We start from the raw sequence: 27,059 nt of genomic DNA on the forward strand, positions 1-27,059 counted from the left end.
ATCCACACAACACCATCCTTGTTCAAGTAGCAGTCCACACTTCCCTCAAATTACCGGTACTTCTGATTTTCACAACTTATTGATAATCCAATAAAAGAACCCAATTTAAAATCACTTGGTTTTACTTTGGTGAAAGTTTGTTGTGTGCAATTTCACAGATTATTTTTTTTAAGCTGCAGATGTGTGCATGTATCTAGGTGATATTCAATCTATCTGTCTCTTCCTAGACAACTCCTCCCTTGTACAGAATTGAAGAGATCATCATCCCAACAGCGATGTGGAGTGGAGGACAGGACTGGGTTTCGCAGCCCAAGGAAATTGCAGAATTGCGGCCTCGAATTACTAATCTCATTCATGACACAGAGTTTCCTAAGTGGAACCACTGGGATTTCATTTGGGGCCTCGATGCTTTTCAGCTGATGTACCCAGAAATACTTGACCTGATGGAGAAGTAGCTGGGAAACTGTTTGGTTATTGTTGCTCTATTAATGGTGAAATCAAGGTGGGATTCTGAGATCCCCACAATCTTCAGAAATAAAGTTTAAATATATGTCACCTCATTTTGATTATTAAATTGGCCTTGCTTGCAAACCTCCTAGACAGCCCTTCTCCAAGGGAGCCAGAAAGGATCGCAATGAAAATCAGCTCCAGAAAGGACTGAAATGAAAATAAGTTTTTTAGACCCAGGCCCAGGTATGAGCACCACTAGGTCTTAATGTAAGAAGCAAGAAGGTTTTATTTATTTATTGCATCAGGAAGGTACCGTATGTAGAGTGATGCATTATATCCTATTGAATTTCCTGGAAAAAACAGGCGTTTGTTTCAAACAACCTAGACTAGTGTTTGATTTAAATATATAATAGTGTGACAAATATATGTGATAAAACAAGTAAGCTACAACGGTTAGACATTTACAAATGTCTAGTTAGACATTTGCAACGAGTCACTGAGATTTATTGCTTTCTCAGTAAGCTTAAGTACATAGTCAAAATTAAGTTGCATTTGTGTACATAAAAATGCAAGTACATCTCCCTGAACATTCTAAAGTGTGAATAATGAATACATTGTGTTCTGTTTCTGCCAAAATGGAGATGTGAAGCTTTTTGAATTCATGCATCGATTGCACCCAGATCCATTGCCAAAAAGTAAACAAAACACAAAAAACTTTTGAAGAACACTTGCTTCCTGCTGAATGCAGTTTTCCTGTCTCAAAAAAATCAATTTAACTTTTTATTATCCAAAACAGTTCTATACTCTAAAGTAAAGGAACAGGTTTTCCAACCAACGCACAAAAAATGATGGTTTCATTTGAGGCAGAGCACATCAAAACACATTTGCAATGCATGTTTCAGTCCTGAAAATGTGCAGTGATAAGCTCTACTTCTGTAGAGTACATCGTACTAGACTAATCATAATTAACCTCTGCTGTGTCTGAGATTAGGGAGCACATTTTTTCATTTGGAGTCAATGTGAAGTTATATCCAGGGCGGTGTCAACCCCAAGTGTTTCATTTCAAAAATTCACAACACTCACAAAAAACCTAAGCAAAAATGACAACACCAACATTTTCCTCCATTCATTTTCATTGGAGAGACTTTGAACTTAAGCTAGGTGAGGGGCTTGTTGGTAGAATATCCACACAACGTTTCTGAAAATAGCTAGAACTGCATGTGGCTCACATTCATCTCCCCAGACCCTGGGGACTTGCAAAGTCTCCCGTGGGACCTGAAAGGTGACAAAACTGAGTTCCGGTTAGTTCCAGCTGAAAAAAAGGCCTTAAGCTCAAGCTGTTCTTAAGCTCAAATCATTACAAATATACTGCAAATGTGGGCTTGAATTGCAAGATAATGTTAGGAAATTTGTTCCCCACCTGCCTGGTAAAGTCACCTGCACTCCTCTCAAAAAACCTCTGCAGAGAAGAAATGTATAACACATTTGGAATCTGGAATTTATATGTAAAGACTTAAAAATTTAATAAAAAGTTGACAAAGGAAACACAAACTTCTGGCTGCCCTCCTGAACAATGAGGGATGGGGAATACAGAAGGGAAATTGCCCAACATTGGGTAGATTACAGCCATAGTGATATATATTTTTTAATTAAAATTGTATTTACCGTATTTTTCGCTCTATAAGACACACCACACCACAAGACGCACCTAGTTTTTGGAGGAGGAAAACAAGAAAAAAATATATTCTGAATCTCAGAAGCCAGAACAGCAAGAGGGATTGCTGCTGTTAGGATATTTCCGTTCCACCTTAAGAAGGGAGCAGGTTGTTGTGTCACAGCCTGCGTATTTCCTGTTCACAGGAAGTTTATGTTTGTACATTGCTTTCATTTTTCTCTCTGCCTGAGACATCGAAGCAGGCAGTCATGTTTTTTTTCTTTGTTCTGACTAATGCTGAATAAACTTGTAAATATGCTCTCCTGAGTGCATCTTTCGTTGTGCGAACTCTGCTGATAGAGCGTGCATGAGCTCTGGAATGTGGAAAGCTATTTCCGAGGCTTCGTGTCGCTAATTGACTGATACTGTATCTACGGGAGATCGATGGATCGTCCGGAGGCGGCTTGGGGGCTATGATGGCTTTTATCTCTCTGACAGTATCCCAACAGCTGTGCAGTGAAAGCAGCTGTTCTGGCTTCTGTGATAGCTGCGCAACCTGCACTCGCTCCATAAGACATACACACATTTTCCCTTACTTTTTAGGAGGGAAAAAGTGAGTCTTATAGAGCAAAAAATACGGTAGTTGCCGTCAAGACTAATTTGCCTCTAAATCCTTAAGTCACAACATAGCACCCAGAAATTCAAATAGATTTGCTGTGCCTCTTTAGTCAGCTATTATGTTCCAAGCAAATCTGGTCTAATGAATAAGCGCTGCTTCCATTTCATCATTTTTAATGCCACCACACCTGTTGTATAATTAAATGCTGCACTGCTACAATGACTTCTTGCTTCCTTGCAGTTTGTTACATTCTAGATCTTTTGCAACATTTATTCAAGGTCCCAGCTCCATCTGAGTACCAACGGCAGGTAAGCAAAGGGCTATTTTTTAAAAACAAAACAAAACACTGATCTTCTTAATTTGAGTATGGTGATATATTCTTTATCTTGACATTTTCCAAATTGTACTCTTAATGAAAATATAACTGATTGCTAATTATCATAAGACTCAATCCTGTAGATGTCGAATCTCAATGAATGAATAATGCTTAATATAATGTCATACATGTTTAAGCCCCAATGAAATTTGCAGAATTAAAGCACTTCACACTGTGAGATTTGCAGTGGAATCCTATGCATGTCTCTCCATAGAAGTAAGCTCCCTTGAGTTCAGTGGAGCTTGCTTCTAGGTAAGTGTATGTAGCATTGAATCTTTTTGCTTGCTAACCTGTAAAGGTAAAGGTAAAGGTAAAGGTACCCCTGCCCGTACGGGCCAGTCTTGACAGACTCTGGGGTTGTGCGCCCATCTCACTTAAGAGGCCAGGGGCCAGCGCTGTCCGGAGACACTTCCGGGTCATGTGGCCAGCGTGACATCGCTGCTCTGGCCAGAGCCAGAGCCAGAGCCAGAGCCGCACACGGAAACGCCGTTTACCTTCCCGCTGGTAAGTGGTCCCTATTTATCTACTTGCACCCGGAGGTGCTTTCGAACTGCTAGGTTGGCAGGCGCTGGGACCGAGCAGCGGGAGCGCACCCCGCCGCAGGGATTCGAACCGCCGACCTTTCGATCGGCAAGTCCTAGGTGCTGAGGCTTTAACCCACAGCGCCACCTGCGTCCCTTGCTAACCTGTACTCACCTGTAAGTCCCATTGAACCCAGTAGGGCTTACTTTTGAGTACAAAAAACTGCATGTACTTTTTAAAAGACTGATTTAAAGAAAGCAGCTGGAAATACATTGTTTGGGCTTCCAGGGCATTGTTTGGGCTTCCAGAAAAGAATATGGGGAAATTCTCAGGCAATTTTGTATTTTTATAAATAAAATTAAGTAATCTTTAAAGAGCATTGCTATACCAGCCTCTCACAAAATATAAGGGCAATGTACAGCCACATAAAAACACTGAAAAGCAATACAATGCAATCATTAAAATAATTCCTTATGCCTGTGTTGTTGTATGTTACACTGCAAAATGATAGGATCTTCTAGAAATATTTTTTGGGGGAACAGATGAAGTCCCACAATTGGAGTACCTGAATGAAAGTCCAATTGTGAAGTGCAAATATGATCATTGGATTCAGTCCTGCAAGAATTTGTACAGTGAACTTTTGCTCAGGCCCATCTTATTTTATAAATTGTGGGGTACATATTTGTGTTCTGGATGAAATTCAGTATCTATCATTCACCCCACATTTGCCTTTATTCTAATGTTTCTATTAGTTGCCAAGCAACATTAAGAGATTTCAGATTATGGTGTTTCCACCATGTGGAACAACAGTGGACCTAGCTAGATATGGCGTTAATTACATGAGGAACAATTGTAACATGGTTTTAAAAGTTTTGAAAGCATGAAGTGGGTTGTCATTTGACACCACAGCATCTTGGGAGGGGGTTTGAAGCCTTCCCAGTCAAAATCTTGGTGGAAATTACCCTCCACCCCCTTTTTGGCAATTGGCACCAACAAAGAAAATCCTATTGGACATGAGAAGTGGCAGGAGATTGGTCACTGGCCTAGGAAATTCTACTAAAAAAATAGAAATAAAATAAAGTGTTGTTGTTGTTTTTTGGGTGTCATGTACTAGGCAAGATTTTTCTCACATCCCATTGAAGTGAGATGCAGTTTGCATCATGATTTTGGGTACTATGTTTTCTCCTCACTGGTGTTCTCAGGAATGTGCAGTCCTCTTATTAATTGGTGAAGTGATGGCAAATCAGTGGCACACAGATAATTTTGGCAGTAGTTGGTTAATTCTAGAGCTGGAACTAACTTTTCCAAATTTCGGAATGTGAATTTTGTCTCACACCAAGTGTTGATACCAAAATTTGATTTTTGACAAGCTGAAAAAATAATAATATTCACTTTATTACATTGCGTGCCCAGGCAGAGACCCCCCGACCCCAGGTGACACCCAGGGGGAATAATGACACATGACACATGTTATGGGATTAAAACTGGCTACAACTTTATTAAACTTTTAGATGTGGGAACACCTTGGCTTAGGCATTGGGCATTTATCCCTCCCAGTCCCCAGGCACATCTGGGGCACATCAGGGTTAACCAATCTATCTGGGGATTGGGCTAGCTCTGAATGACGTATGTTTAAGCAGACAGCCCGCCCCCCATTTCACCGCAACACAGGGGAGTGCACTGACAACCTTTCAGCATATGGCCAGTGACTCCCCTCAACACAGCCCATTTAATGGGGAACCCTGGGACTGAACCCACGGGGGGTGTCACCACTTCATGCCCCCCCATTGAGGGAAGAAAGACTAAAGGATTCTGCTCAAGGCCTGAAACCACCAAAGTTGTGACGTTTTGCTATGGGGAAGGTGAAACCTGCCAATGTGGTGAAAATTCCTTTAACAGAAACCATTGCAAGACCATAGCAGTGTCTGCATACCTGTAAAGAAGAGGTTAACCTGCAATAAAAGGCCTAAACAAAGTGAGGGTAGGGCAGGTGAAACTCTGGAGCTGGCTGAGAGCTCCTAGGTAGGCTCCACCTCCTTATATGCTTAAAGAGTAGACCCTACCCTTACTTGGTCTGCTCCCCTGGCTCCACCTCCCCAGTCACGATTGGTTATTTAAACTGAGGTTTGCTGGAACCTCAAGGTTCATGACTTGGGGAGGTGGTCCAGGAGTGCTCTGCCGGGAGACATGTAGGATCGGGGGTGCTGCGCTCAGGCATGCAAAGGGCGTCCTCCGTTTGATGTAGAGTGCAGCCATTCTACTCTGTGGCATCTATCAAATATTGCCAAATACCAATTGCCACTGTACACCTGCTGTCTCATAAGGTCTCCATACGTCAAATGCAAATGTAAAAACCTTTAAGAATATTGTAATACATTGATATTGTATTTCTTTGAAACTACTGGTATTGCTTTACCCAGGCCTACAATGTGGCTCATTTTGGTAGTGGCCTGCTTAATCCAAGAGGCTTCCGCTGCAGAAGAAGTTATAAGTGGGAGACATTTGAATCCTCAAGAATTTATGACTGTCGTAAGTTGCTTATTTAAATGCATTTCCTGCAGAATTTCAGATCCTGTGTGGGTTATCCCAAAGAAACTGATTATTCATTTGCAAGTGTTTGACACAAGCCATCTTTTCTGGTTAGGTGAATGACTGAATCGGGCTAATTTATGCCCTGCTGAAAGTTCAGAGGGCCTAGCTTAATGTAAATGTTGACTTTGAGCCTGCCTGTGTTTACAGGAGATTATTACCTGAAGGCAAACATGAGTCCATTATGAAAAACCTGGCATACATCTTATGTATTTCTCTGTGCTGGTTTACCACACAAATTAAGCAATTTGCCTTAAAGTAGCACAGAATGATTCTTCTTTGACTGTTTTGCACCAGCATGGAGAAAACCAGAGGCAATCAGCATGCTGGGCCACTGCACACAAAAATATTGGCCAAATGTTGATTGATGCTGTTAGGACAAAGACAGCCAAAATGGATTCTAATTCCCATCAGTTCTAGCTGGCATGGCTAATGATCAGAGAAGGTGGGGGTTGTAGTTCAAAAATAAAATAAAATTGGCGGGTACCACATTGCCTATCCCTTTGTTAGATGGAATTAAAACCAGCCTCTTTGACAGCTCTAATGTATTAACTGGGCTTTAGCTTTGAGCTTTTTGGTGCTTACTCTTTCTACACTTGCCCTCTTGTGCTGCTGTTAGGGGACTCCTTTCTCACAAGAGCTGAATGTGGGCCTACCAGGACGATGGTGGAGGAAGGTCCTAGCGTATTTCTCAGAATCTGCTCCTGTATTCATTGAATACATGAAAGTGTCCCCATGAGCACCTCTCTGAACTTTGCTAAAGCTAATCCCTGCTCTGCTGAACTCCTAATGTACACCCATATGGAAGGAAACAAGTCTAGAATCAGGAAATGTTGAGGATCAGAGCTTTTTTTCAGCAGGAACTCACCGGAACTCAGTTCCTGCACCTCTCAGCTGGGCACCATTGCCACTCATGGTGAGGTCCAGCACTTCTTTCTCTAGAAAAATAGCACTGTTGAGACTGGTGGCAATATTTAGCAATTAGATTAAGGAGCCTGGGAAACTGGCGCCTGGGAATTTTTTTTTAATTTAATAGGAAATGTCTGGGATTTTGTCTGTTCCCTGGATTTGTACTTCTTGGCAATGCTAAATTAGATAGAACCATAGCACCATAGAGTTGTAAGGGAACATTGAGATAATCCAACCTAATCCAAACCCCCTGCTTGATGCAACAAATTCAGAGCTATAGCACATCCCCTGCTTAAAGATCACCAGCAAGAGAGGTGACACTCCCCTTCTTGGTAATTGCTTCTGTTCTTGAATATTGTAAGCCATCTTGAGACCTGATGGGTACTAAATTGAAAACAGCAGCAACAACAGCTGAAGCCTGTAGATCTAATTCTGCCCTCTGTGGCAGCAGAGAACATGTTCTTTCCCTCTTCTCTGGTAACCCTTCAGTGCTTTTGAATCTTCAAAGCCTTTCAAATGTGCTATTTCATTATTTCAAGAAACAACCCTTACTGAAAATAATAATAATAATAATAATAATAATAATAATAATAATAATTTATTTGTACCCCACCCATCTGGCTGGGTTTCCCCAGCCACTCTGGGCGGCTTCCAACAAAGATGAAAGATACACTAAAATGTCACATATTAAAAACTTCCCTGAACAGGGCTGCCTTCAGATGTCTTCTGAATGTCAGGTAGATGTTTATTGCTTTGACATCTGATGGGAGGGCGTTCCACAGGGCGGGCGCCACTACCAAGAAGGCCCTGTAACTTGGCCTCTCGCAGTGATGGAACCGCCAGAAGGCCCTCGGAGCTGGACCTCAGTGTCCGGGCAGAACGATGAGGGAGGAGACGCTCCTTCAGATATACTGGACCAAGGCCGTTTAGGGTACTGAAACCCTGTGAAGTGTGTTAGTATTACCAGCTGCTAACTGCTGATGCAAAAACCTGATGCTGAGAGCTACTTAGTGGCCTGTGATTAAGGTGAGACTTGAACTAGGCATTTTCTAGTTCAGTGAAGATAACACAGTTCTCAAAATTAAGTTCTTGAATCAAATTAGAAAGTGCTTTTTTGTTTTTAGATTGGTTCACTTTTATGTTCTTGGTTTAAGAAAGCTAAAAGCAGGGGTGGGAAACCTGTTGGTTCTGTTGGACCTCAGTCAGCCTGGTCCCTAGGCAAGGATTATGCAAGTTACAGTCCAACCACCCACATGTGAATGGTGCCTGTGGCTTAGGGGCTGGCTCATAAAGTTATTTATCTTGGCTATGCATATATGCCTTGGGGTGTGGGATGGGGTCATGATTTCTTTTCCTCCCAATCTGCAGGATGAAGTCATTCAATACTGGGGATACCCCAGTGAAGAGCATGAAATTCTGACGGAGGATGGCTATTACTTACAAGCAAACAGAATTCCTTGTGGAATGAACAGTTCTGGCAAGACAGATAATTTTGGAATGTAACAGCTGTGCATTTGGATTCATATTTCTTTTTTGTAAGTTGTTTGAGTTTCATTTTGGGGGTGGGGGGGAAGGTCCCAGCAAAAGCTACAATTAATTAATAAATGAGCTAAACAGTCCCTGTTCACTAGGGAGAATTCCTGTCTTCTCACACCTTACCTTGTTAAAAACGGTTTCATTTATTTTATTGTATGGCCTTCTGGATCAATAATGCTCACTCCTTTGTCATGCTGAATAAAATGGGGTAGTCAAAATCACACTCTGCTGTGGATTACAACTCCCATCATCTCTGACCATTGGCTATGCTGACTGGGGCCCAAGGGAGATGGAAGCCAAAACATCTGGAGAGCACCAGGTTGGCTATCCCATCTTCAGACTGATTTTAGCCACATATACGGTACTTATCCTGGAATGAAAGAGAAATGAGATGCTTCCTGTTTAAATATTACACGATATTCACTTTCTGAGTGGATGCGCTTGGGATCGGGCTATAAACATTCATTCATTTAGACATGCTTAAGATCAAAACAAATGTTTACTAACATATCCTGATTCTGAAGCCAGGCTATAGCTGAGTAATCTCTGAAAGACATCAACAGCAGTGTCTAATGTGAAAGGTGGGGCAGGGTTAGTGGTCCTTCATGTATGAGGAGTACCATAACAACATCTCTTCTTATCTGTGAAATGTTAGGTGGTAAGAAGAGGTGCAAAAGAATTACAGGAACAAGTAACCATGTCTGGCCTAGAAAAAGCGACATTTGTTCAGTAACTCTGTAAGTTCAGGTGTACCCTGCTGGAGTCATCACTACAAAGCATCACAGTGGGCAGGTTTGATTCTCCAGTATAAGGCAGAGAGGTCACCCCCAGATTATATTTCTTTGCTTTCTTTTCCAGGGCCTAAGCCCGTTGTTTTACTAGTACATGGCTTGCTTGCTGAAGGTAGGTGCTGGATTGCCAATCTTCCCAACAACAGCCTGGGATTCTTCCTAGCAGATGCTGGCTATGATGTTTGGATAATAAATACTAGAGGGAGCAGCTGGTCTAGAAGACACAAGACCTTGTCAATTGACCAAGAAGAATTTTGGAATTTCAGGTATGTTAAAAGGACATTTTGGAGCTTAGACAAGAAGTACGCTTTTCCTGAATGCTGTCCCTGACAAACATCTATAGCAATCTTATCTTATAGGGAAAGCACTTCACTCTTGGACAGGGCTTTGAAGCATGGCAGAAGATGTTCCAATTGAGGTCTTGTAGCAATATATATGACTCTGCATAACTCTGTACTGTTAACCTCTTAGCAATTTCTACGCTACTCCAATGTTACAGAATTGCATGTATTGTTGCATGTTACAGTTGCATGTATTGTTTATGCACTGATTATTTTAGTAAATCTGGCATGTATATGCATATGATATCTGTATATTATTACATATATAACCCCAGTTACTTAAGATTAAGCCCCACTGAACTTACTTTGAATTGACATGGTTAGTAGTATGCTGTTAGATGTTTACCTTAAAAAGGAAGGGGAAGAGTAACATGGAAGGTCTACAGGTTTCCCTAGCCTTGTTTTACACTGTGGCAGTTGTTTGTCTAAGCGAGAAAGAGGTTCTTCCAGGATCTTCTGTTTCTGTATCTAAGGGTAGGTGGGCAATACAACTACTGTGTTTTGTATGTCTGTATTTCAGTTTTCATGAAATAGCAATATACGATATTCCAGCAACTATAGACTTCATCCTAAAGAAAACTAGGCAAGAAAAATTATATTATATTGGCCATTCCCAAGGTGGGACACTAGGTAAGTTATGATCAAGTTATTGAAACGTATTTCATCCTTGTAGCCTTCGTTAATTGCGTTGGGACTAGAAGTTGAATATGCAAGCTTGCAAAAATTTATCATTTGCCCAATAATAAATGTTGGAAGTGTAAAGAGATTGAAGGTACATTCTTTCACCTTTGGTGGACATGCCCAAGGATTAAGACTTTCTGGGAGATGATTTATAATGAAATGAAAAAGGTATTTAAATATACCTTTCAGAGGAAACCAGAGGCCTTTCTCCTGGGCATGGTGGGCCAATTGGTGTCAAAGAAGGATAGAACTTTCTTTATGTATGCCACAACAACAGCAAGAATACTTATTGCAAAGTACTGGAAGACACAAGATTTACCCACCCGGGATGAATGGCAGATGAAGGTGATGGACTATATGGAACTGGCGGAAATGACTGGCAGAATCCGAGACCAAGGAGAAGAGTTGGTGGAAGAAGATTGGAAGAAATTTAAAGTTTATCTACAGAAACATTGTAAAATTAAGGAATGTTAGAAGGATGTTGGAATGAAGTAATGTGGTTTTAGCAGAAATAATATAAAGGATTAAGTAAAAATGGATTGTTAATTGGTGAAAGAACAGAATGTAAAATTATAGTATATTAAGATAAATCATCAGGATAGAAATGAAGATGGAAAGGATTTGCTGAAATATCAATTGAATTAGAATACAAAAAAGGAAGGTGTGAGGAGGTCAAGGAAATAAGCAAAGGAAAGAAAGTTATGTAAAGGATTGATTTGTTTTTTCTTTTTTTTTCTTTAATTATCTGCATCTTTTTTCTGTTTTTCCTTTGTTTTTGTATTGTTCTGTATTTTTATTTTCTTTTTTCTGTTTAAATATGTTCTTTATTTTTTCTTTTTGTAACCTTTAAAATCTCAATAAAAATCTATTGGGAAAAAAGAAGAAGTTGAATATGCAGTACTGAGTCTCTAGGAAGACTAATCCACTGAAACTAAGGTGAACCCTTCTGTTGTTGAATCCTGCATGTATGCTTTATTGCAAATAGTTTGCAACTCAGGGACAGCATAAAGAGCCACTTACACGCTTAGAGACTTCTGGGTTAGTGCCTCCGGCAATGGCGGAGTTCCTTTGATCGGGAGGAATTTGCTCCATGGAATTCAGGGTCTGGCTGCCACGCCGAAGGCGGAGACCCACTAAAAATCACAGGCAGGAGAAGCCTGTGAACGTGGGATTCGGCTGGCACCTTTTGTGCCTCCCCTACTCGCAGGGAGACCCGGTTTCGGGGATCCGGAGCGATGTGGGGTGAGCGGCGCGGTGCTTCGAGTTGACTGCTTCTTTCACGGAGTGAAGCCACATTGCTGTTGCCGGAGAGCGCTGACTTTTTCCTGTGGACAATTTGACTCTAAACAACTACCCATGAGTAGAACAGAAAATTGGATTTTTAAACGTCTTAATTTGGCACTGAAACGGGGAGGTTTCAAACAGGAAGTCCGCGTTCCCCTTTTGTAAATAGATTGAAGCAAAGAATTTGCAAGCTAAAGTCTTGGAAGTCCTATGTAAAGGAATAAACTTTCATCAGCTAAAATCATTAAACCCCCCTTGGAGGCAGGAGAAGAGGGGTGAAATTTTGGATCATGTAAGCCTGCAGGAGAGAGTGAAGAAAGTTGGATCACCTCTCCACCGATCTGAACCTGGAAACGGCCTGCTAGTAAGACTGACGTTTTTGGGAAAGTTCATTGACTGTGACAGTTAGTTAAATAAGAGAAATACATTGTTTCCACTGTCTCCTTCTGCGTTTAAAAAGGAGTAAAAGTAGTTGAAAATTGAAACTAATCTTACTGCTTGAACTGTGCTTAAAAGGATTGATACAAACAGAAATTGTTTCCTCTGGAGGGAGCTTTTGAAATTGTTACAAGAGTTGGGCTGGTGGAATCTCCAGCTGCAAGAGAAAACCGTGAGATTGACCTTGGATCGCTTGAGAATGTCAACAGAAGAAGCCTTAGTGATTGCACTATGCAAGATAAGTCAGTCATCTTCACAAGAAGATGGATGTGATGAATATTAAAATTGATATTTTGGGACAAAAAGCGACTAATTTGGGACAAAAAGTGAACATCTATACAGAAACTATTCAGGAACCGATGCAGGAATCTACTTTGACATGCCAAATGGTGGAGAGGCCGAGGGAGAGAGTTGTGGTTGTTGAACCTAGGGTAATACAAGTGGAGAGGGAGAGAGCTCCAGCCTTACAGAGGCAATTTGATGGCTACAAGTTGTTGCCCTCTATGATTGAATTCAGAGAAAGTCAGATTGGAACCCTGTTTGGACTGGAAAAGGAAAGTTGGATAGATCATCTCATACAGGGATTTACTGACCTTTGGGATCTGGACCTGGGTCAGAAGGAAATTGGAGTTGTGGGGACCTTCAGATTTGGAGGGATTTTGAAACACGTCCTGAAATATCTTTTGGATTTTAGTTTTAACCACGGAGATGTGGATGACATGTCGAGAAGGAATAAAAATATTGCTAGGTTGGAGCTCCCCCGAGACCTACTCTTTAGCATCAAAGGAAGGAAATTAAGAACAAGATCAGCAGAAGACAAAGTATATGAAGAAGACTTGCAGAAGGGACCTGGAAAAGAGTTAAGAGCCTCGGACAGAAGATCACCAGGTTGATGGACTATATGGAATTGACGGAAATGACTGGCAGAATCCGAGACCAGGGAGAAGAGATGGTGGAAGAAGATTGGAAAAAGTTTAAAGTTTATTTATAAAAATATGGTAAAATTAATGAGTGTTAGAAAAATGTTGGAATGAAATTATATGGCTTTAGTAGAAGTGTTATAAGGAGTTAAGTATAGATAAGTATTATAGAATTAATGGAAAATAAGGTTAAAATAAGTTAAGATATTTATATGACAGAAAATTGTGAAAGATGGAAAGGAATTGCTGAAACAATTAATAGAAGTGGAATACAAAAAGGGAGGTGAGAGGAAGCCGAGGAAACAAGGGAATGAAAGATAAGGCATTGAAATGGTATGATGTATGTTTTTAAATTGTTTTTGTTCTGTTTTGTTTAGTTTAATGCGTTAATGTTGTGTGGTGTATTGTTTATATATTGTATTGTATTGTTTTTTCTCTCTTTTGTTTTTTCTTCTTTTTTCTCTTCTTTTTCTTTTGGTTTGTAAGGTTTAAAAGCAATAAATATTATTTATAAAAAAAAATCAAAGCGCCACCGGAAAAAAAAAGAGCCACTTACATACTTGTTGTTTAGTCGTTTAGTCGTGACCGACTCTAGAAAGAGATAATTGCTTAAGGTGAAAGCCAATTAGGGTTGCTCTGATGATTAAAAGCATCTATTCGTGGAACAGAATCACAAACTGGTGTGGAAGTGTGGAAAACTGAATTTTGGACTGGGAAAATTAGGAAGAGAGAGAATCTGAAATTGACCAATTTGTTAATCCCTAGTGTAAGCCCCACTGCATTCTGTAGGACTTCTGAGTAGCCCGGAAAGGAGTGCACTGTTAAGGATTCATAGGAGCATAAGAACAATGCAAGTATTGTTTCCCACCCCAATGTACTGTCCCAAATACTTACGGCTCCCATTTATGGAATGCTTTGGGGTTGTTGTTTTTTGCAGGTTTTATTACCTTTTCCATCATTCCTCAGCTTGCTCTGAAAATCAGTCTCTATCTGTCATTTGCTCCTGGCTACACATTGGTAAACAGCAAAGGACTTTTCTATAAACTTTTGGTAATTCCTGATGGACTCAGAAGAGTAAGTATTTCTTATATGATTTAATTACAGTGGACTCAATATCATTATTTCTGAATAGTTTTGAGTGTTGGGTGATTCCCCTTTGTCCAATTTGCAAGTGAGCTGGATAAAAGAAGGGATCTCCAAACACTCATCCATTTTTGTGTTATGACTGTGATAAAGAGCTAAAGGTAATTGGACATGCTTCTAAGCAGATTTGGAATTAGTTGCGCATTTTTGTATTTCAGCTCATATGGGGCAATAAAGAATACTGTCTTCTTAGCAAGGAATTGAAAGCCCTCACTGCCAAGATATGCAGCTACCCAGTTATAGACAAATGGTGCCTCCGGTTCCTTTCCCTTGGGGTGGGATTTAACGAGAAAAACTATAATGTGGTAGGTGCTTTCTCTTTATATCTTTTGACACAAGAAAAAGAGAAGTGAACTTCTATACAGTATGGAGCAGCAGCAGCAGCAGCAGCAGCAGCAGCACTATAGCAGCCCAGCACACACTAAACAATTGTTTTCATGTTATATTTTGCATATTGAATTCTAATAAAGAACCTGGGCCCTGAAGTCTGCAGGGGGGAGGTCAGCTTGAAGTTTTACTGATGAGTGTGGCCCACTGGGTGAGCCTTCTCTATAGTGTACCCCAAGTAGCAGAGCGCCCTCCATTTAGATGAGATTTCTCTGTATGTTTAAAGTTGCTATTGAATATTTATAGGATGGTGCTCTGCAACATAAAATAAGCTATGCAAGATGTTATTTGTAGAGTATGAGATCAGAACATAAAGCATATGGGTATCATATTAAGCACTGGTATTGTGCTGGTTCATGCTGCAGTGTTGCCCCTAACCAGTCATGGAAGAGAATTAGGAATGAAAAGAGCTTGCTACACAAAAGCATCATTGGAAGAGAGCAAAATAAGAGAGACTGTGGAATGCGTTTGCTGTTTTCATACAACTTAAGGCAGGACATCTTACCTTGTTTTCCCAGAGTCGAGCAGACGTGTATGTTGGAATCTTTCCTGATTTTTCTTCTGTCAAAGCAGTGGACCACTGGAGCCAGGTAGATTTTGATAACTGTCTTCAGAGCAGTGCCAAGGCCTTAGTCCAAAGTCTGGTATTTGGACTGAATGTGCCATTTAGAGTATGTGTTTATTAATAATCAAATGGGCAGGGCATACCTTCCAAATGTCCCAATTTTCCAGGGCATACCTTCCAAATGTCCCAATTTTCCAGGGCATACCTTCCAAATGTCCCAATTTTCCAGGGACAGTCCCCGAATTATGAAAGCTATTCCTGCTTCAGATTTGATCCTGGAATGTCCCTCATTCCCCCACCAATGCTGCTACCACCAAACTTGGGGTGGTGGATAAGCAAGTGGTTGTACCGAGTGGCAGTGTCTGCGGCTGAGAGGGAGCCTCCTACCATGGGCAGCTCGTAGCAGCTGCTGGAGAGCAGCGAAGAGGAAGAGGGGCTGCCACTGTGGCGGCCCAGCCTTGTGTGAAGTGCCTGCTCTGAGGGGCAGGCTGAGGGCAGGGCTTGGAGCAGAGCGCAAGGAGTCTTTATTTGTTTATTTTATAAAAAGGGTTCATCCCCCCCCCCATCTACATCTAATCTCGCCCCTTTCGAAAACTTATATTTTAGTGTATATTTTTCTTTTTGTGAATTTACCAAAGAATAAAATAAAATAAAATTAGAATGAAGGGGCAGTGGAGGGCATGTGTACTGCATCCCATCGGTGCAGTGCTGGCACTCATTTTCCTCCTGGTAGGAAATGCTCTGCGGTGGCAGGGAAGGGCCAAAAAAATGAGGTGTCAAGGAGGGTCAGTTGGGGGAGAGTGAGAAATGCCCCTATTTTCATCTGAGGAATGTTGGAGGGTATGCCAGGTTGGTTAATAGAGTCCTTAGTTATACATATATTATACCCAGTGCTTTTTTCTGGGGGGAAAAAGCAGGGGTACGTGTACCCCTAAACATTCTGTGTTGCCCTGACTGACTGACCGACGGACGGACCAACATGCCAGCTGTCTCTTCAGTAACAGCGTGGACTGGAGCTCTATCATTCTCCTTACTGGTGCCCGGGGAGGGGAGTCTGGGGTGGCAATGGTGAGGGCAATGGTCTCCTCCTCTTCTTCTTCCTCCTCCTCCTCATGCTGGGCTACAGCCAGCCAGCTAGCACTCTCCCCTTCTCTCTCAAGCCGACTCTGCTGTGGGCCTTTCCGTACTCTCAGTGCCACCTCCTCAAGTCCCCTCGTCTAGGGGTTGGGAAGGTGTTGGGGGACAGGAAGGGGGCTGAGGGGGAGGGGGAGCAGCCAAAATGAGAGTTCTCCTAAATATTTTTTTTTTAGAAAAAAAGCACTGATTACACCAATATTTAAAGATCAGCACAGGCCCTAGACAACTTGGGACTAGGATAGCTTTATATGCCCTCAAAAGATTGCTAAGATTTTCAGCAGAGGCCTACTGGCTATACCATGGTAAATGGAATGCCAACTTGTGACATCAAGGAAGTGTTATTCACCCTCTGGAGTATGCTCCACATGCCACTTTCCCGGTGGAAACAATAGTTACAAAAATAGTAAAATAGTTTGGCTTTTATTTATATATGTTAATTGTTTTATTGTTTAAGTTTATGGTCTATCTATCATCTATCATCTATCATCTTTCTTTCCTTCTTTCTTTCTTTCTTTCTTTCTTTCTTTCTTTCTTTCTTTCTTTCTATCATCTATCTATCATCTATCTTTCTATGTAAACCACTTAGGGATCATGTATATTTAGTGATATAAAATATTATATATTAATTCCTTAAATATATTAAATATTTTTACACATATTTTTTAAGGGGCTCCACTATTTTAAGCAAGAGGTTTCATAAATATTGCATGAGGAGGAATTCTAGCAATTCATATCACCTGAATTTGTATTAGCACATGACTATGTTTCAAAATTAAAATTTTCAAACTCTACATAATTCTTGTCCTTCTTCTAGGTCACTAGGACGCATAAATTTAGATTTTTTGACTATGGATGCAGGAACAAAGTTGTATACAATATGGTAAGGAAAAGGATGAGTTTGGGTTCTGTTTTAAAATTCCGCGTTAAAAAAATGCTGTAATGTTTGAATTCTTGCACACTTCCTTCAGGGACTCTTAAAGACTGAGAGAACATCAAAGAAGTACACAGAATTATGGGTTGTATCCAACACTGTGTGCACAAAGTTCCACTTGCATAATTAGGGATCCCCTACCTCTGCTCTGGGACCTCTCTCAATCCTTGGCACAGATTTTAAGAGTGTGCTGGTTGGCAGAAGTTCAGTAGTGCATGCAGAGGTCTATAGCATAAACAGATCTGCAGGGCTGGATACAATCCAATGGTTTTATTTCTATGGAAGCAAACAGACAAATAACAAATATGCATTCCAGTCTGGATCCTGACCTTTGCTTCTTTTAATTTCCTTACTAGATGTCCATCTACTTTCTTAAAAAAAACAGCAGGACCCCATCATATTTCTTCTTGAGTAATCAGTTCTTTCATTTTTAATATTGCAACATGTTTTCACATGCATAAGTACTCTACTTTTTCATTTTGTACCCTCCATGATTGTTATTCTCATTAATGTCTTTACAATTCTTTTCATCTTGTCAGCATCATCATTTTAACTGTGATGTGTTCACTAAATATTCCTTATCTGTGGGAATCAACAGAGATTCTTGTACCATTTGTTAAGAAGCTGTTTTTCCCACTGGGGAGCAGAGATGGTCAGCTTAAGATGAGAACTTTCATTGAATTTAGCATGTATAAATTATTGTGTGAATCTGACTGGCAGGCTTAGCACGGTGCCCTCTGCACATTAGAGAAATCATTTTCTCTTCTCAACATTAAAATGCTAGAATTTCCTAAATAAAGGAGTCAGTAAAATTTCGTAATGTTCTTCCTCAGGTTGTAGTAAACTATTGTAGGATACTATTAACAGTCACTAAGTAAATGTTGATCAAATATGAAATATGTAAATTAAATTCCTGCATTGATATCCATTTTTGCTATTACATGCTTATGGGATCGTCACTCCACACATTCCTTGCTGATCTTGATTCACATGATCCGGAGCATAATATTATACATTAGAGTAATTAATCTTCAACTACCAAATTAATGGATCTGCAAAAATGTACTTCATGTAACTAACATTTTAACACAGGAGGTTTTGCTATGTATTACTGGCCCAGGGAAAACATGCAAGTACTAAAGAGGGGTAAATGCATAAAGGGAAATATAATAGTTTTTCCGATGCCATACATCCCAGAAGACTGAAGGTTCAGAATGAGGAAATGTCAGAAAGGTACAAAAATATGTCAGCGTCATCACTGAAACCTATTTCTGTTTTATTTTTCACCCCCAGACCACACCCCCATTTTATAAAATAGAATGCATGGAAGTGCCAACAGCTTTGTGGAGTGGAGGACAGGACATTATGGAAGACGTAAAGGATATTCAACTCTTAATCCCTTGAATCCCTCATTTAGTTTTTTACAAGAATATCCCTGATTGGCAGCATCTGGATTATATCTTTGGTCTCGATGCTCCAAAGCGGCTATACCCTGATGTGCTTAAACTGATGCAGAAGTTCAAATAAATTCTATATTTAAAGTATGTGTTTCCTATCTTCCATATTAAAGTTGAAACTTTTTTTAAAAAAGAGCTGATATAGTAACATAAGAATATGTCCACAAGGTCTAGGATCCTGTGTTTTCAGAATGGCTAACCAGATGCATCTGAACAGCTCATAAGCAGCACATTGTGCTTTGGTCTCCATCCAAGGGCAAAACAAAGCAGTATTTTGCAAGTGGTGACAGCAAGCAGGACTCCTTCTCTTTACTGCTGCCTTTTTTCTCTCATCCCCATCAAGGGGCCAGAAGGGGAAAGCAAGCCCTTTCCCAGCCCTGAGCTCTGACCTTCCCATAGTGCCAGACATGGGGCTGACAACACACCCTGGGTGTGGTTCCCATGCACTCTTGAGAAAACTCTGTGCAAGGGATTTTGTGCAGGTGGGTGGGACAACCCACCTGCAGATCATGTGACATCATAATGATGCCATGTGATTGACAAGTGGGTGGCCCATGAGGTTGATCCTTATAAGGATCTGGCCCAGAGATCCAAAAAGGTTTGCCATCTCTGTACTAGCATAACTAATAGTTGCTGATAGACTTACTTGAAGTTACATTGTCTCTCTGATTATCCCTACCCACCTGCTTGTTTACACTCTCAAATAAGTTCAATAAGAAGGAGGTTGAGAAGCTGAAATGTGTTCAGAGGAGGGCAACCAAGATGAGCAAGGGTCAAGAAACCAAGCCTGATGAGGAACAGTTGAAGCGTCTGGGTATGTTTAGCCTGGAAAAGGAATGATAGCCATCTTCAAATATCTTAAGGGCTATCACATGGAAGAGGGAACAATCTTGTTTTCACCTGCTCAAACTAATGGCTTCAAGTTACAAGAAGGGAGATTCCAGCTAAACATTAGGAAGAACTTTCTGACAATAACAGCTGTTCAACAGTGGAACAGTCTCCCTCAGGAGGTTGTGTTCATTGGAGGTTTTTAAGCAGAGGTTGGATGGCCATCTGTCATGGATGCTTTGGCTGAGATTCTTGCACTGCAGGAGGTTGTACCAGATGACCCTTGGGGTCCCTTCCAACTCTACAGTTCTAGGATTCTAATACAGTAAGTATCACAACAAAGTGGAAGCAGTCTACAGTTCAAAAAATAGCATAGGGAAAAATACAACCAGAGGATGTATAAGCTATGCCACTAAGACATTCAACTGCCAAACCCTAGGAGCCTTCACTAGGGAGCTATTGTTTGCTCCAGCGGAAGAACCCTGAGGGCCAGAGAGAAGCTGTCTTTGGGCCATCAAGGGATGGTTTCTTCCACATGCCTTGCCTCTGATGGTTGGTGAAAAACTCATTGATTGCCATCAGTGGTTAGCTGATTTCACCTGTGTTGCCCAACCTTTAAGCCTTGGTGCCTTCTGATTCTTAAGAGAGTAAAGAAGTAATAATAATAATAATAATAATTTATTATTTATACCCCGCCCATCTGGCTGGGCCTCCCCAGCCACTCTGGGCGGCTTCCATAGAAAGTCTGTTTGCGAGCTCAATTTGCTTGTTACCGGTAACCTTTGTTATGTGATCAGTAAAGGGACGCGGGTGGCTCTGTGGTCTAAACCACTGAGCCTCTTGGGATTGCTGATTGGAAGGTTGGCGGTTCGAATCTGCACGATGGGGTGAGCTCCCGTTGCTCTGTCCTAGCTTCTGCCAACCTAGCAGTTTGAAAGCATACCAGTGCAAGTAGATAAGCGGGAAGGTAAATGGAATTTCTGTGTGCTCTGGCTTTCGTTACGGTGTCCTGTTGCACTAGAAGTGGTTTAGTCATGCTGGCCACATGACCTAGAAAGCTCTCTGTGGACTAACGCCGGCTCCCTCAGACTGAAGCGAGATGAGCGCTGCAACCCCATAGCCACCTTTGACTGGACTTAACCATCCAGGGGTCCTTTACCTTTACCCATGTAAGCAGTGTGCGTCCTTAAATATGCATGCATGTATGTATGTATGTATGTATGTATGTATGAGAACCCCTAAGGAAAAGCAAAGGCACAGTAGGAAGAAAGCAAAAAATGTACTTCAGGGAGATTTGAGCCTTCTATACCAGTGTGTTAAAACTTTACGTATGGGCCAAGGTTGATGGTTGAAATGAGGAGGAAGAAAGCATGGACTGTCTATATTGTAGTGCAGAGCTTTCCAAACTTTTCTTGTTTGTGACACACAATTTAGACATGCATCATTTTGTGACACAGTAATTCAGTTTTACTAGCATACCGGAGGACTGCGGAGAGAATTTGCGCAACATACCTACACACTGCAGCCAATACACTAATGTGTCACAGCACACAGTTCGGAAAGCTCTGTGTAGGTGTTTATAATACAGAATAGAGCCATTACTATTTGGGGAGAAAAGAAGTTACAGTGGCATTAATCATAAACTGCTCTGCCCACAATTTGCAACCAGAAATTCAGGTTTCACAGATATTCTACTGCACATGTCATCGCTGATTGCTCACACAAGTGTCAACAGCCATTACAAGGTCGGCTCCATTGAGAGCTGTCAGTGTGATCTGAGGCAAATAAGAAATTGATCAAAATCTTTAAACTGATCACAATGATGCAACAGGAAGGTGCACATCTGAAAAGTAGTTCCATGTTCTGTTTATCAGTGTTTGTGAAATTCCTGCTGGTTTCACACACATTTTGGGGCCCAGCCTGAAGGAGCGAGTGACAGAGTTCAGGAGTACATCTCTAAAACATTTCAGCTTCTGCATATGACCCATGTCTCAGAATAATATAGATGCCACAAAGAAGCTAAATGTAACCTCTGTAGTAGATAAGAAGACTAGCATGTAAAAATACAAACTAACACAGTTTATGTAGTCAACTGCATAGTGGTAACTTACCAAACAGCAGGAAAGGAAAGTATTGTGTCAGTAGATGAGTCCTCAGAGAGACTCCTGTTCATCATCCAAGACTCTTCGAAGTTGTTTAAGTATGACTTATCCCTCTGGATTGGTGGGTGGGGAAATGGAATTCAGGCAATCTTAAAGCTATGGTTTTCCCAGTAGTGATGTATGGAAGTGAGAGCTGGACGAAAAAGAAGGCTGACTATTGAAGAATTGATGCTTTTGAATTATGGTACTGGAGGAGACTCTTGAGAGTCCCATGGACTGCAAGAAGAACAAACCGATCCATTCTGAAGGAAATCAGCCCTGAGCGCTCACTGGAAGGACAGATCGTGAAGCTGAGGCTCCAATACTTTTGCATCTCATGAGAAGAGAAGACTTCCTGGAAAAGACCCTGATGTTGGGAAAGATTGTGAGGGTACAAGGAGAAGGGGACAACAGAGGGTGAGATGGTTGGACAGTGTTCTCGAAGCTACCAGCATGAGTTGACCAAACTGCGGGAGGCAGTGGAAGACAGGAGTGCCTGGCGTGCTCTGGTCCATGCGGTCACGAAGAGTCGGACACCACTAAATGACTAAACAAGAATATACATGGAAAGGATCACTTGTATGAGTAATAATAAATGAATCAATATAGTCAGTGACCACAGGAGAAAATTTGGGGGCAGCGGATAGGGACTGGTGGAGAGGGGCTGGAGAGGGAGTTGGGAGGTAATGATGTGTAAAATGAGAGTACAGTAAAAAAAATGGGCTTGCCAGAACAAAAGCTACAAATGAAGATGATAGACGTGACCCAGGTTTAAAAATCCTTTAACTACAAATCCATACCTCCACCATCAAAAATTTGTAAAGAATTATTTTAAAAGGAACAGCAACAACAATAAGAAAGGGAATGGAAAATCTAAACTATAAAAAAACCCCCACAGGTATGAGCGAGACAGTACTGCTTCCACCCTCAGCTCCCATAGGAAGAAGACTCAAAATGGTTTTGCCCTGGGGAGAAATTAGGGAAGGCCCAAGTAGGGCATCAGGCCAAATGAGTTGGGAAAGATTCCAGAAACTTCTTCTTCTGCAAACACAGCACTTTTATCACTTCTTATCAGCACTCTCCTTCTTGCCCTAAGCCGTAGAAGCTTTGCTAGTTGCCTATTTGGGAATTTTTTGGGGGGACTCCTTGATTGACCTTGGAACTCTTCATTTTCACTTACTCCATACCGCTTGGAGTCCTGTTCTTTGAGTGGGAGTTTTGATTGGTTTAATTGGCTTCTAGTCTGGGCAGACAAGTTATGATTTGGTGGGGTAAATAATGCTCAGGAGGCATTATTGGCTGAAAAGCACTAAATAATTTTGGGACATGATATATGATAAATTGAATGAAATGTTAAAATCCACATTTCGAAAAAAAAAACCCCAAAAACCCCACCAGAATTATTTTTATTGGGTATTTTCACAACACATATCCCAAAGGAGAGCCAGCATGGTGTACTCGTAATCTGGTGAACCAGGTTCGCTTCCCCGCTCCTCCACATGCAGCTGCTGGGCGACCTTAGGCTAGTCACACTTCTCTGAAGTCTCTCAGCCTTACTCACCTCACAGAGTGTTTGTTGTGGGGGAGGAAGGGATAGGAAATTGTTAGCCGCTTTGAGGCTCCTTAAGGGGAGTGAAAGGCGGGATATCAAGTCCAAACTTTTCTTCTCTTCTTCTTCTTTAAAGGTTAATAAAAGAGTTTTTCTTTATTCCACTACAGCCACCAGGATTCTTGTAGCAAAATATTGGAAGAGTACTGTAAAACCGACAAAAGAAGAATGGCATCTAAAGCTATGTGAATATCTTGAACTAGTGAAACTAACAGACTCAATAAGAAATCATTCGGGAAATAAAATTTAAAAAGAATGGGATGTTTTAAAAAATTACATGATGAAGTATGTTTCCAATGATAGACTACTGTAAATTCCACAGAGGTAAGAGAATGGGTTCCTGCAGAACAAGAATAGACACAGAAATGTTAAGATATGAGAAATTAGGAACCGCATAGTGGTAGAAGGAAGTCATTAAACAAATCAAGGAATAAAACCAGAGAATAGACACTGATAAGCAAGTAAGAGTAGTGAGGAGAAATCAACAAGGGGAAGATAAAAGGATGGCTTATTGGAATTATATGTTTAAAATAATGTCAATGATGGTTTGCATTTCCTAAAAGACTGTATGTCATTGATAAGATGTGTTGTTAAACTTTCTTTTTATTTTTTCCATCTTTTTTTCTCTCTTCTACTTTTTCTTTTTTTTCTTCCCCCCATTTTCTTTTGGGTAATTTTTTTCTTTCATAGCAGAACAATGTATCTGATTATGTGTAATTTTTAAGGGGTAAATAAAGATTATTATAAATAAAAACACTGCCACCCTTTAGGCTTGAAAAATGTACTAGAGTGCATGCCAAACTGGCAGGGCCATGGTGCATTTGCCAGGTTCACATCTCCCCATATAAATCACCCCAGACTCTGCATTCATCCTCTGAGGCCCTTCTGATGAGATTTCACCCCTCCCATATCCAAGAATCTGCTGATGAGTCTGGTGATTTTCCAGAGAGGAGGGGCAGTGTTCTGCTCTGTACTTATTCCGCTCCACCCTAACATCAGTCAGTCAGTCAGTCAGTCAGTCAGTGTGTCGGAGAGAGAGAGGGACTGAGTGTTAGAGATTGTGTGTATAGATAAGGTTGCTGCTAAGAGCAGCTGCAGATACTCAGTGCAGTTCAGTTTTTTAGTTTAGACCTCATATAGCTCTGTATATAGTTGTATATTATAGTTGTAGATAGAATAAAGAAGATATTCTACAGAGCTGCTCTCTGAGTCGTTTATGCTCTGCTATACTCTGCTATACTCTGCTGTGCAATGACTGTCTTCTTGTGGGAGTGAATCCGGTGCTCACAACACTAAGCTGTGAGTCCACAGCACTTTGACCTGTTCCTGTGCAGAAGGTGGGCTCTGGAAGTGCTACCCAGCTCGCCTAGCCCAGTTGGGGCTGAAGTGGATGAGTCCAGTCGGTGGTACTGGCTCAGGGGGGATGCTGACACCTTCTTCATGTGCCTCCTCCATATGAGGTCTCGAGGGTGGCAACACGAGAACAGGCCTTCTCTGTAGTGGCTCCCCATTTGTGGAATGTTCTCCCCAGTGAGGTTTGCCTGGTGCCTTCATTGTATATATTTTAGGGACCAGGCAAAAACATCCCTCTTTAACCAGGCCTTTAGCTGATCAATATTCTATAGCATTTTAAATGTGTCTCTGGGAGGCATTGTTTTGCTGTTCTGTTTTACTTATTTTCTTGTTTTTATCCAGGGATTTGTCTTCTGGGTGAAAAACTTGGGACATATGGCTTCATTTTTATTCTATTTTTTGAGATTTTGGTATGTGGTACTGCTCCGGGCAGCCTGCCAGCATCTAATTAATGGCTTTATGGCTGGACTTTGAACTTTTATGTCCGTTTGCCGGGAACAGGCAGCGGCTATGCTGGGGAAATCGAAAGTAACTTTTAAAAGTGCATTTGGGCTGAAGCAGCTGCAGATAACAGTGACGCAGCATGATTTAAGGCAGCAGAGAGAAAGCACTTTTGAACTTGCCTTTGGAATGAGGCTTGAAGCAGCAGAGACGCAGCTTGTATAAAGCAGCTTGATTTAAAGCAGCAGAGATGACGCAGAAGGCTAATGCCAGAGTCATGGTGGCTAGCTGCAGAAGGCTGGCTGAGGCAAGTGGGGAATCTGAAGCCAATCAGCCACATGCTCAGCTCAGAGTAGCCTGTGATACTGCCATGATTCAGAATGAAGCATACCGCCAGGGTGATAGCTGCATGGGAAAGGGGGAGTCTTCACAGACGTCATCCCAGAGTGCAGTGGAACCACCAGATGGCGCCAAAGCTTTGAAGGCAGTGAAATGCTACTCGTGTGGACGTCTAGGCCATATGAAAAGGGAATGCAAATATCCCAGGGCCAAAACAGAGCAGCGCAGCGAAAGCTCATCGCGTGGAAAAGGCCAAAGCAGAGGCAAAGGTCCAGTGTCCAGGACAACGCAGCCCAAGGCAATGGTCTCACGCTTCACTCCAAAAGTTGCAGAGGTCCAGAAGACGTCTAGATCTTTCTTCGTTGTTGATTCAGCGGCAACCCATCACATGTGCAACGATAAGCGACTGTTCGTGTCTTTTACACCGCAGGAAGGTGCGATTCACCAGGCGGATGACCACACAATCCCCAGTAAAGGCTATGGAACTGTTGTTCTTCACAGTTTGGACTTATCGATACAGAATGTACTTTATGTGCCGGATGCCAAACATAATCTGCTCAGCGTTGGACAGATGAATGAGCGGAACATTGACGTTTCCTTTAAGAACAAAAGGTGCATCATCACAAAGAAAAATGATTATGTATTGTATGCTGAATATGTTGATCGTTTATATGTCTTGTATTATGATGATGTTGTGCAGGATGACACTTGTTGCATTGCAGGTTCTGACAAAAGTTTGCATGCAGAATGTATTCATGATTTTCATCGAAAATTTGGTCATTTGAATTTTGAGGCAGTATCTAAAATGCCTGCCTTGGTTGAAGGTATGACTATTAAACCCTGCAGGTACCACATGAAGTGCAAGGCATGCGCAGCAAACAAGGTGAAAATGGCTGCGAAAGGTAAGGTGTCTAGTAGGCAAGCTACAGAACCATACCAAATTGTTCATGCTGATTTGGTTGGACCACTAGCGCCCTCTTTGGGTGGAAATAGGTACTTCATGGTTCTCATTGATGCATTTTCCAGGTATATTTATGTGTACAATCTCAAGCAGAAATCAGAGGCTTTTCCTAGGTTCAAGGAATTCTGTGCTTGGTTGGAAAATGTGCAAGGTAAGAAGGTAAAGACTCTTTTCAGTGATCGCGGAGGGGAATTCACTTCTCAGCAGTTTGAAGCTTTTCTGACTGAGAAAGGAATTCAACATGATTTGTCTAGTCCTCGCTCACCATGGCAGAATGGACTTGCGGAACGAGCAAATCAAACATTGCTTCAAGGGTTAAAAAGCTTGCTGCATGATGCAAATCTTTCAGAGAGTTATTGGGCCGAAGCTCTCTCATGTTTCACTTACAGTTATAATCGCAGGTTATCTTCAGCGATTGGTTGTACCCCCTATGAGAAGATGTTTGGCAAGAAGCCATACATCAAACACATGAGAATTTTTGGTTCTGACATGTGGGTTCACTCACCACAAAACTCCAAGTTAGACAATAATAATAATAATAATAATAATTTATTATTTATACCCCGCCCATCTGGCTGGGCCTCCCCAGCCACTCTGGGCGGCTTCCAAAAGAATATTAAAATACTATGATACATCAAACATTAAAAGCATCCCTGA

The 27,059-nt window shown here is 41.3% G+C and overlaps 1 protein-coding gene across 1 annotated transcript; it reads left to right on the top strand.

Moving 5' to 3' along the window:
• Positions 1 to 275: 275 nt before the first annotated feature.
• Positions 276 to 18,677, top strand: LOC307217435 (lipase member M-like; the record flags this gene model as incomplete). Its single annotated transcript, XM_079978584.1, has 9 exons — positions 276 to 451; positions 6,042 to 6,150; positions 8,488 to 8,596; positions 9,514 to 9,712; positions 10,308 to 10,417; positions 14,048 to 14,184; positions 14,412 to 14,558; positions 17,157 to 17,222; positions 18,567 to 18,677. 9 exons carry the CDS (start codon positions 276 to 278, stop codon positions 18,675 to 18,677), a joined length of 1,164 nt encoding a protein of 387 aa, XP_079834710.1.
• Between the last annotated feature and the right edge of the window lie 8,382 nt (positions 18,678 to 27,059).

Source organism: Podarcis cretensis (assembly GCF_951804945.1).
Source record: "Podarcis cretensis genome assembly, chromosome: 5".
NCBI classification, from domain to species: Eukaryota; Metazoa; Chordata; class Lepidosauria; order Squamata; family Lacertidae; genus Podarcis; species Podarcis cretensis.